General features: G+C 36.3%; 2 protein-coding genes across 2 annotated transcripts; one reads left to right on the top strand and one right to left on the bottom strand.

Annotated features, from left to right (window-relative positions):
• Window positions 1-641: 641 nt before the first annotated feature.
• On the bottom strand, window positions 642-1,952 carry LOC135075212 (PRKR-interacting protein 1 homolog). The gene is made up of 3 exons (XM_063969579.1): window positions 1,751-1,952; window positions 1,500-1,679; window positions 642-1,139 (listed from the first exon to the last, which is right to left on the bottom strand). Exons 1-3 carry the CDS (start codon window positions 1,853-1,855, stop codon window positions 897-899), a joined length of 528 nt encoding a protein of 175 aa, XP_063825649.1. The 5' UTR covers window positions 1,856-1,952; the 3' UTR covers window positions 642-896.
• A 1,365-nt stretch (window positions 1,953-3,317) lies between these two features.
• LOC135075211 (enolase) lies at window positions 3,318-6,365 on the top strand. Its single transcript, XM_063969578.1, has 8 exons — window positions 3,318-3,428; window positions 3,749-3,845; window positions 3,932-4,126; window positions 4,244-4,496; window positions 4,585-4,781; window positions 4,920-5,168; window positions 5,398-5,549; window positions 5,782-6,365. Exons 2-8 carry the CDS (start codon window positions 3,774-3,776, stop codon window positions 5,963-5,965), a joined length of 1,302 nt encoding a protein of 433 aa, XP_063825648.1. The 5' UTR covers window positions 3,318-3,428; window positions 3,749-3,773; the 3' UTR covers window positions 5,966-6,365.
• The last annotated feature ends 5,136 nt before the right edge of the window (window positions 6,366-11,501 follow it).

The following is an 11,501-nucleotide window of genomic DNA, read 5'->3' as shown; positions in this document are numbered from 1 at the left end:
GGGTGTAAGACATTCATTTTTTCAATCCCCAGCGTTTTTCTTGTAACGAAAGTTAGTCCACTCGCTTAGAGTAAATTTAATATGGGGATAGTTAGGAGATTAGTAAGTAGCAAAGCACCCTATCTTCAAATAACCGTAAAAAACGTTACTAATGTTTTTTTATGGAGTTTGTCAGAAAGTTAAAGGTTAAAGTAAGATGGTGCAAGCCAGCGTTAGTATTTTACAAGAAAAATCTAAGTACCCACATTTTTGTTTCGAAATAAAATTGATTAGGTATATGCAGAGCAAGTATTTTTTTTATCTACCTCAATAAAATTCAGTTGATACATTCATTGCATACACATTTGTGTGAGATTATATTTCAAATTCACAATATTTTAAGTAGAAGATATTGTTGGATTAGTGGATTGCTTCCTTGTTGTAGACTTGTAGCAATATTATTCATGTCACTAGTGATTGGGTATGTATTAGTATTTTACTTTTTATTTGAAAAGTTACATTTATACATTATTGTTGTAATAAAATATTAATCCCAATTAATAAACTTAACATTTTAGGTATGCCCTGATATCGATGTTAGTAACATTGTGTACTAAGAAGAGATGTTGTGCTGCTAGATGGGCATGGAATAGAAAACACACTTATCACAAAAGTAAAGAACTTTTAATATTCTCAACTATGCCAATTCCCACTTCCCTCTTTCTTGTGAATGAGTTACAGTATAAAGATTTTGCAGTGTCCGTTTAAATATTACAAAAATTAAAGATGTAGTTATTCATTCTGTCATTTTATTATTAGTGTAATAAAATTGTGATTGATATGAAAATGTGTTTCTTTATGCTTATATAAAATATTTAAAATAATTGATCATTTGAATTAGTTTCTACAAATGATGATTAGCTACTATTGTTTTCATTTTGTTCCTCGTTCTCATCTTTTTGGTCTTGTTCATCTTCATCATTGCTACTATCAGATTGTGATGAAACTGACTGTTTTTCATTTCCAACAATTGGGTTCTTTTTCTTTTGTTTTGCATTTTTCTTTCTCTTTAATCTTTTTGCCCGTTTCTTGGCAGTTTTTTCCTCTGCAAGTCGCCTGTTTTCTTCTAATTTTCTATGGTACTCTTCATCTAATTTTTCCTAAAAACAGAAGAATAGTTTAGTAAAAGATACCTAAATATATTCGATTGTAAGTTAGGAAGAAACATTTAACAAAACATCAAACACAAAACTTAATTAAACAGTAATACAGGTATAGTTGTTGCAATTCATGAAGGTGAGTGAGCTTTACATGTGTGGTGTCTCGCTACTGTGTGTTTTTTCAAAACTTTTGATAGACATTACACTATCATTATATGCATGTATACCTACACACAAAAGTAAAGCTCACTCGCCTTAGTGAGTTGAAAAAACATATAAATTCATGGATTTGCAGGTTTGCAAAATTCTTATGTTAAATTCTGTAGCAGTAAATGCTTGTTGTTGTGTTGAGATGTATACCTTTTCACTTTTTTCTTGGATGAATTTCTGCCTTGCATACTCCTTTCTCCTGAGGTGGCGATATACGTGGAACTCTCCCGAGCCAGCGCCAGCACTAGACCCCATCACATTCCGCACAAAGTCAGGCGGCGCCGCCAAAGACTTCTGTTTCGGCGGCTCAGGTATCACCACTGGTTTTTCCTAGTTTAGTATAAAACAGTTAGTGCGAAATAGTGTGTAAACTAATTCAAAAATAAAGTCAAGGAACTTACGGGGTTTTTCATTAATTTTTCTAGTTTTAACCGTTGCAGATCAGTAGCATTTTTAATTAAAATAGGCTTTTTTTCTTCAGATTTTAATTCCTTATCATCACTCATTATAAAAAGTACTTGAATTAAACACAAAAATGTAAGTTTTAATTAATTGTTTACATACGTTCACAGTACCAAACAACAGCTGATTAAACTGTCAGTCAATCTGTCTGTGCTGTCAAGCCTGTCAATGTCAAAATGTAGTGATGTCCCCTTTTTTTTGTCGGGAAATGTTTTGGGACGACCAGTGGGTTTATGTGGGTGGGGGGACTCTTCACGCTAGAAATGTGCCCGCTTAAACCTGGCGGTATCCACCGGAGCCCAATGACACCGAACCGCGAATTATTGTCTTAACTTGGACATTCATCCGCAACTCCAACTAGAGATGGGTAGTGGGTAAAAACCCATTTCACCCGATTGGGTTAAAACTGGGTGATTTGGGTAAAAACCCGGTTTTTACCCATTATCACCCATTCTGGTGGGTGAAAACAAAAATAGCGTTTTTTAAAAGTGAGAAGTGGTATTTGTTGCTAAGGGGGCGTTCTAGTGTTACGTAATGCAATCTGGGGGGAGGGGAGGTCTTGAAAAACGTTACAATGCGTTACAGTGGCGGAAGGGCGGTTCGATTTCAAGTTTTTAAGCAGAAGTACTTTGTAGTTGGTGTTGTTATTTGTAACTTTATACCGTAATGTCATCAAAGAGAGAGTTTGGCATCTTTGGCATCGTCCCCCCCTCCCCCTCCATGTCCTTGCCATGATCACAAATTATTGTGTTCCTACTAAATTTCTTCTAAATCGGTTCAACGATTCTTGAAATAACACCATTTTATAAAATAATTGGTCACATCATCATAACGTGATCAATTTTACGATTTGGCCACGATATAAATGCATATTAGTGTTAAATTTGACTTATTACTTATTAATCAATAAACTTAAATGAGAAAAATTCAATAAAAATAAAGAAAAGATACCAATTGAAATAATTATAAAATTATTTGTTTTCACCCGGTGTAAACACCCACGGGTGGAATGAAACGGGTTTTTATTGGGTTTTTACCCTCATGTGGGTTTTTACCCGGGTGGAAACCCATCTCTAACTCCAACATCCCCTCCTCCGGTTGAATCTCGAAGCCCTAGTGAAATTGCAACCACCCCCGGCCTGCCCATAGCAGGCCACGATCCACGATCTGTTCCATGTCGCTGCTCAATCAAGTCTGCTAATCAGAGAAGTATCAAAGGTGTCCCCTGCATCGCGACCCCCACCCCCGGGCAAAATATGCACACAGAAGGCCACCGGCGGCCGCCGCGCCCCCCTCAATCATTCTGATTTCAATATATTATGTATTTATTTAATACTTATATGCTCATAAATCACAGTACATAAAATGAACATAATGCTATTCGGCATTCTCCTCCAGTCAACCTAGGGTCAAACTGAGTAAGCGGTTGTCGATTTGGCATTGCCATGCCCAACCCGTATTATTATGATTATGATTACTTCTTGTGAACGATGACATCACTAGTTTCACCTTGCAAAGGTCAAATTTATCTTCCCCTCGACTTGACAATTCGCAATTTCGTGAGTTGGCGGTGGCTTTACCAAATTATTTCATCAAATCTACTTGAGATTTTTTCCGGTAAGTGTATGTTTCTTAATTTCCTATTTATAAAATATATTTTATTCCACTTTTTTCTTCATTTCATACGCTTATTATTAGATAGGCGGCACTTGGATTTATGTAACTTAATTCTTTAATTTCTTCATAATTTGAAGAAATATTAATTTACTATCGACATTTCTTCTACTTATTCAATAACAAAACCAGTTCACAAAGGCTATAAATTACTATTTATACCGGTAACAACCTTATTTGACCTTGCCGGTATTTCGTCTATAATTATTGATTTAATCCTTTTTAGCTTATATTAAATTAAAAATTCTCTCTTATTTTGATAGAACCTTCACATCTTACTCAATCAAGATGCCCATCAAGTCAATCAAGGCCCGTCAAATTTTTGACTCTCGTGGTAACCCCACTGTGGAGGTTGATTTGGTAAGTGTTTTTTTATTTTAGTGTCATCTGTTGAATGAACTGTTTTAATTTATACAAATAATTAAATTCAAACTACTTTTTCCTAGGTAACAGAACTAGGTCTGTTCCGTGCAGCTGTACCTTCTGGTGCTTCTACCGGAGTCCATGAAGCCCTGGAACTGAGAGACAATGTCAAGGGTGAATACCACGGCAAGGGCGTGCTTACTGCCATCAAGCACATTAATGACACTATTGCCCCTGAATTACTCAAGGCTAACATTGATGTCACTGAGCAGAGAGATGTAAATATTTATTTTTTATATCCCTGCTTTTCATATTTTTTTAACTTTCATCAAGCAGATTTTTTTTTTCATATTTTATCGATCCATCACTGACCTTTGAGGGTACTTGTTTTTCAGATTGATCAGCTGATGATCAAACTTGACGGTACTGAGAACAAGTCCAAGTTTGGTGCCAATGCCATCCTCGGAGTTTCTTTGGCTGTTGCCAAGGCTGGTGCTGCCAAGAAGGGAGTTCCCCTGTACAAGCACTTGGCTGACTTGGCTGGCAACAATGACATTGTCCTGCCTGTGCCTGCTTTCAATGTCATCAATGGAGGTTCTCATGCTGGCAATAAGCTGGCTATGCAGGAGTTCATGATCCTGCCCACTGGTAAGATATAATAAAAGTAAATTGATTTTTTTGTTTAACATTTATAATAATATCAAGTGTACTTTTACTTACAAACTTATCTGTACAGGTGCTGCCACCTTCAGCGAAGCTATGCGTATGGGCTCTGAGGTGTACCATCACCTGAAGAAAATCATCAAGGAGAAGTTTGGCCTGGACTCCACCGCTGTTGGTGATGAGGGTGGCTTTGCCCCCAACATCCAGAACAACAAGGATGCTTTGTACCTGATCCAGGATGCTATCCAGCAGGCTGGATACACTGGCAAGGTACTTTCAACAAAATAAATTTAAAAAAAATCTTATTCATCATCTAATTACATTATGTAGTTATAAATTAGATTAATTTCATAATTATTTTTGGGGAGAAAAAAAAAATAAAAATGAGCAATATTTTTCTTTTCTCAGATTGAAATTGGTATGGATGTTGCTGCATCTGAGTTCTTCAAGAATGGAACTTATGACCTTGACTTCAAGAACCCCAAGTCCAACCCCGCCGACTACTTGCCGTCGGACAAGCTGGCCGATCTCTACCTGGACTTCATCAAGGACTTCCCCATGGTCTCCATTGAGGACCCCTTCGACCAGGATGACTGGGCCGCGTGGGCGAACTTGACCTCGCGCACGCCTATCCAAATTGTGGGCGATGACCTCACGGTAGGTATTCTGCTAATATTTTAAATGCAAAGACAAAGTCTGCATTAAACTTTTATTTTTGCTGGTTTTTGACCATGAAAAATTATGTAATGCAAAAAAAATATTGAGGAAAAAGGCTAAATGAGAAGGAACTTGAAAATAATCTGGACTGCTGATGGATTACCAGACACAATTTTCAAGCTTACTAAAATGTGGAGACAGCAAAATATACAAACTTTGCTTTTTATAGGTAACCAACCCTAAGCGCATTGCCACAGCTGTGGAGAAGAAGGCTTGCAACTGCCTGCTGTTGAAGGTCAACCAAATTGGAAGTGTCACCGAGTCCATCGACGCTCACTTGCTGGCCAAGAAGAACGGTTGGGGTACCATGGTCTCCCACAGGTAAGACTAATATTCTTTTTCCTATTTTTTATTTTATATTATGATATGTTCCTCCTCAAAACATTTGCCCAGGAGTGGAGGAGTGTAGTGAATCCTCCATTTGCCTCTGATAAATTAGAGAGTATAGAGAGCCATCATCCTCCATTAGAGACTATGACCTGATGATAAATGATAGTTAAGAACCACATTTGCCTGGCTCCAAAGCACTATTTCAAGTAAACTTCGAACACAGGTCCGGTGAGACGGAGGACACGTTCATCGCCGACCTGGTGGTGGGGCTGTCGACCGGGCAGATCAAGACGGGCGCGCCGTGCCGCTCCGAGCGCCTGGCCAAGTACAACCAGATCCTCCGCATCGAGGAGGAGCTCGGCGCCGCCGCCAAGTACGCCGGCAAGAACTTCCGCAGACCCATCTAATTCCACATCAAATTACTACGAAAGCATTTTCTATTATTAGAATCTATTGTTTGTAAACGTATCCTAATTGGACTTAGTTCAATGGTAGTGATATTTATGTATTTGCGAACACTTTAATATCTGATTGCATAATATTCAGATAAAGCTTGTTTGTTCAGTGTGTGTGAAGCTAAGCACAATTATGACGTGTTTAAAATAAGGATATCGCTATATTTTAATTTATTATTAAGAAAAATATTTGAAAGGCTGTAGCAAAAATGTTGGCGTTGATTTTGAGGATAATTTATTTGATTTTAGATCTTATTTTTATCAAGAATTCTATAAAAAAAATAGAATGTACTCTATAAGCGTTCATCTGTTCAGAATGTTTATCGGAATAAATGTTAATCGCTAAACAGTATTTTTGTCTTTTATCCTGAACATGATGGGATCCATATTCCTGTTGCCGAGTCTAAGCTAATACATAGGTACTAGTCCCCCCGCTTTAGTCCCTGCTTACTTGCTGCTTACTGTTTAGTAAAACCGTTTTGTCACCGGGCACCGCCCATAAGAACGAGCGCGCCGGTCGCCACCCATTACGATCGATCAGTATTTTTATACATTTTTATAGGCCTTTTCAATTGATAATTTTGTGGCGTTCTTGTGTAAAAATATTGAATTAACCCTTTACGGCGCAAGAACGTATTTTATTATTTTTATATCAAAAACAGGTCGTATGAGGTATATAGAAGATGGGAAAAATAGTTAAAAAAAACACACTTGAAAAAAAAGTATTCATTTTTGAAAAAAACATGGTGTTGCAGAAGTGCATCATGGTGTAAAATCGTACCAAAAAGTAGGGGGTAAGAGAGGTTTATGTGTCAATGTTTACTACGCAGTTTAATCTTATAATGTACCATTACGCGGTCCATCAGGTCCTCCCATGTGATAATAATATTCTGCTATTATAAAAGGCCCCTCTACAGTAATGTTTCTTTTGTGACTTGTCAACTCTACTTTACTATGGATGTGAGGTTCTTGCCAGCAATGCTGGATACCCGATTCACAATCTTATTAACTCTCCAAGCTACCAAGGATATACCAACGCCATCATAATTTGAAACCTGTTCAGCTGATGTTCCTCTAGGTTATACTTTTAGCTGCTTTCCTTCTGGGAGCTTACAGTTAAGAATGCGGTTTCACCTAACGTTTTCCAAAGCTAAAATCTCACGGCAGCTCTTGGATTTCATTAGCCAGGTCATAAGATCTTCTGAACCTTATCTGGTTTACACTAAGCTCTAAGTGTTCATTTTTCCATAGTGTATTTGCCTTTAGGGATAAGCGCGCTTCTTGATATGGTGGCAGAACTGGAACTAGGGGCAGGAACAGCTTGCAATGTATCACATGGCTGAGCTGTAGTGCTGCTATCAGCCTCAAAGTACGGCGGCAAGATGTTCTTGTCCTCTGGCTCCAGTACTTCTGGTTCCTCATCAGAGTTCTCTGTTCATTAGGTTCCAATGTGTATGATGGATCAGCTACATCATTGTTGTCTGAGAAATCTGAGCCATCATCACTATTTTCCCATTGGTCCAGAATATTCTCCAAGTCCTCAGTCGTCCAAGATTGGGTCCTGGTACCTGGATGTGGAAGCCTCGAAGTCATAATGGGTCTAGAAGAAAAGAGATAGATATTAGACACATCGCACCCTTAATAATGAATGGGCACAACTCCAAAATTCAGTTTTTTTGGGAAAAGCCAAAAAACCAATCGGCGGATCGCGGTTTTTTACATAATTGGCTCTAAAATCTTTATTTTATCAGCTACAACTTTCAAATTAAGCATACTTCATCACTGGTATCTGTTATATAATTTGACATAAGACATTTTTGAAAATATTGAATATGAGTATTTAAAAAAATTGTTTAAAAAAAAATTTCAAAGTTAGGCCTTTATTTTACTATTTCTGTTGTTGTGATTTTGGGTATTACTTGTACTTGTGCCCATCTAATCCTTAAGCTGAATTGTTTTATATGGCATATTCCCTAATATTGCTCTCTAATATTTAAAAATAAGTGTATTATTCGATTTTTGTATCGATTTACGCCCAATAACATTGGGGACAGTTATTTTGCGGTATAGTAGCTTATAGCCAATTCAGTATAAGAGTAGGGTGCTGAATACTAGAAAATTATTAAATATGTTGAATTAGATTAAAATAAAGACTATTAGCTATTTCTCTGAGAAAACCGACATGAAAATACTAATTTTATGCATTCAAAATATTTTTACTTAGATAGATAGGGACTCTTACCTTATAAAAAATATGCTTTTCATCAAATAAAGAAAAACCTACAAAAACTTTTTCTGTAAGGTTTTCTGTTATAGATTTGTTCAGGATAATCACTTATTAAAGTCCAACAGCCAGTACCTTGGTATCTTTTTTCTACTATCCTGCTGTCCTGGTGGAAGGAACCGTTCTTTTTGTCCCTTACTATAATCACCCACATTATGTGGGAATCAGTTCAAATGGCTATTGTAAAAAATACAATTTAATACTCAAATTGGCGTGTGTAATTTTTGAAGGATTTAGCAACCAATTTTGAACACAAGAATATCCATTCTGGTGTTCTAACATTCCCCAAAAAATATTTTACTACTAAAGCACCTTAGCCATGCTTCAGATTCAATTTGTGTTATATGGTTTACAAATACAGTATTTTATAAGAGCACGGATTTGCAGTCCATCGAAGATAGCTGCTTTTAATTTTTCCGTACTCATCATCATTTTGCTTTTGATCATTTTAGTGATGAGAAAGCTCAATACATATCTTTGGCCCTCCAAATTGAAGCGCTTTACGTCCTGCTTGACTTCAGTATTGCAAAGAGTCTAGGTACACAAGGTTTACGACGATGTTGGACACCCAATATTTATTATTTTGTACAATTTTTATCCCAAAGTATGCTTGGTTTGTTATCACAAACTCCGTGATCTTTTTTCTTTGCTTTTGTGTACAATATTTGCCACATAGGGGCCGTTCAAGTATTACGTAAGCAGATTTCTTACCATTTTTTACCCCCCCGCCCCCCTTGTCATCAAAAGTAAGCAAAGCACTTACCCCCTCCCCCTATGCTTACGTAAACATTTTAGTTATAAATGTTTTTTATATTGTCATTTTCAAAATAGGAAAATTCATGAAAATATTAGGTTTAACTGATAGGTACACATAGAGTAAGGGACAAAAAAATATAATCAGAAATAAAGAACATAACAAAGATAATTGCATCAATTATGCATCAACATAAACACAAATTTAATGATAACTTTCAATGCTTACAATACGTTTAGTATCCAAACAAAACACGCGCGCGGGAGGCCGGCCTCGCGTATAATAATATGCGGACTAATGCCTGTTTTCACCATCAATCCCTAATTTTTAAGTGACCCCTATGACAACAAAATGCATATTATGTGTTACTATAGGGGTCACTTAAAAATTAGGGATTGATGGTGAAAACGGGCATTTGACTCTCAAATTTCAATGGGCAGTGTCGCTGTGTCGGCAGGAGAGTTAATTATTAGACAAGTGAATAGCGCACGGTAATTTCCCTAATGTGCGGTAATTCCCCTAATCAGTTCTCAAAGCGAGTGCCTACGCATATGTATTATTTGCGGGAATCCCCGAAAAAACGTAAATAACTAACGATGACGTAATCATCATCTAGACCCCCCTACCCCCCATGTCATCCAAAATAAGCAAAACAGAGACCCCCCCACCCCCCCTTGGTGCTTACGTAATACTTGAACGGCCCCATATTAATAAAAACTGTTAGTGGTGTTTACACAAGATTTCATTACGAACTCATATTTTTTAAGACAAAAAGCACTTTAGAACTTAAATTTAGACAAACTGAAAATTTCAAGGTCTAATAGATGATCAGTAAAATTGTAGTAACTTAATACGTGAAAAGATAATTTTAAAATAAATTCGATGTATCCTCAGTCCTCAGAATCTGAGTGATTAATTCGCATCAATTTATGTGACCGTAATAAATTAATGAATAATATAATTAAAAATTATAACACTATCATATTAAATTAATTCACCTTTAGGCTGACTAGTGCGTTTATTCATAAAATAAACAAAGAAAAAAGCCAACCCGAGCCCCGAGCGAACGTTAATAGCCTTAACACGTAGGTATGTCTCTTATTTTATTAATCATTAGTTTATTTGTCGGGAAGTATTTCATAACCACCGCTTTATTTCTTAGCATCGCGATAAATCATTCCATAGGCTCCTAATCAACCAATAGGTATGAAAATTAATACCAAGAAGCAAATTACTTTTATAGGAGAGTTGTAAATTTAACTACAAACACCCATCCATGGTCCGCCTAACTAAAGTTAAAGTTATATTTTATAATTTTCTATGATTAACGGGACTTTATCAATGTAATAAAAATGAAAATGTAACATATTATTAGAAATATATGGAATTAATTAGTCTTAGCTCACTAACACTTACTTAAAAGTTTGTCACACAAAGGCGCAACTCCAAATTGGACCACAGTCGCGGGGGCCGGATTCGACAAATATCGGCATGTCTCTGATTCAGCCCTTCTAGCGGGAAGATAGACGAAAGTATGGAAGGGGCACAAAATGTAGAACTCTTTTATCTGATCATTGTTTTCGATTTCTGTGAAAGCCATCTTGTAGAACTGACGAAAATGTGCCTCTCTAGTACAAAAAGTAAAAAACCAAAAATTTTGAGTTGTGCCCCTATATTATTAAGGGTGCGACATAGTAAAAATGATAAATTTAAAGCGCAATGATGCATAACTGCATCATAAGAAAATTGTCCTCTAATTCTGTAAATACAATAAAAATCATTTCAAATATATCAAATTATTGAAAACCAATAACTTACCCTCACTCCACACCAATTTCAGATCAATATTTTCATTAACACCAGAAAAACAAAGAATCAAAATCACCACCGAACAAAACAAACCGGATTTTACAAGTTTCTCACTTTAGGTGATCACAAAAATAAAATAGCGCCATCTAGCACAAACAGAGTCAACTAACTCGTAAGGGTGCTTTGCTGCAGATATGCCGCACTACGTTATAAGGTATTTTTGTCAGTGAACGGAAAACCGATTTATAAGGATAACCGGTATAAACGGTTACAGATTCATTTGGAAACCTTTTGATGCGGTTACGTGTTAATACTGTTAACACTTTCAATAGGTTAATTAAACGGTCCCAAAACCGAAATAAAACGGTTACCGATTAAAACTGTATACCAAATTAAACCGATATGTATTTCGGTTTTAAATGTTACGAACAAGTAACAGAGTGAGACAAAATCTGTGAGCCAACGTTTGAAATAAAAAATCTGTACGGTTCCTTTGCTTTAGTTTATAATTATTGTTTTTTTATAAAATTGGCTCCTTCGAATATGAACATAATAAAGTTTTTTTGTTTTGAATTATTTGTTATATGCAATCAAACGTTAACGCGAAAAAGAGATGAAAATAGTAGGCGGCCTCTTTACCC

Source organism: Ostrinia nubilalis, chromosome 10, assembly GCF_963855985.1.
Source record: "Ostrinia nubilalis chromosome 10, ilOstNubi1.1, whole genome shotgun sequence".
NCBI lineage: Eukaryota > Metazoa > Arthropoda > Insecta > Lepidoptera > Crambidae > Ostrinia > Ostrinia nubilalis.
This window is presented reverse-complemented; position numbering and strand designations above follow the sequence as displayed.

What these genes read in the sequence shown, in the direction of transcription:
- LOC135075212 (XM_063969579.1), bottom strand. Translation starts at nt 1,855, where the DNA reads ATGAGTGATGATAAGGAATTAAAATCTGAAGAAAAAAAGCCTATTTTA. An exon ending in AAAAATTAATGAAAAACCCC is followed by an intron (nt 1,680 to 1,750) that starts GTAAGTTCCTTG and finishes ATACTAAACTAG; the next exon opens with GAAAAACCAGTGGTGATACC. An exon ending in TCCAAGAAAAAAGTGAAAAG is followed by an intron (nt 1,140 to 1,499) that starts GTATACATCTCA and finishes TTCTGTTTTTAG; the next exon opens with GAAAAATTAGATGAAGAGTA.
- LOC135075211 (XM_063969578.1), top strand. Translation starts at nt 3,774, where the DNA reads ATGCCCATCAAGTCAATCAAGGCCCGTCAAATTTTTGACTCTCGTGGT. An exon ending in GTTCATGATCCTGCCCACTG is followed by an intron (nt 4,497 to 4,584) that starts GTAAGATATAAT and finishes TTATCTGTACAG; the next exon opens with GTGCTGCCACCTTCAGCGAA. An exon ending in TTGTGGGCGATGACCTCACG is followed by an intron (nt 5,169 to 5,397) that starts GTAGGTATTCTG and finishes TGCTTTTTATAG; the next exon opens with GTAACCAACCCTAAGCGCAT.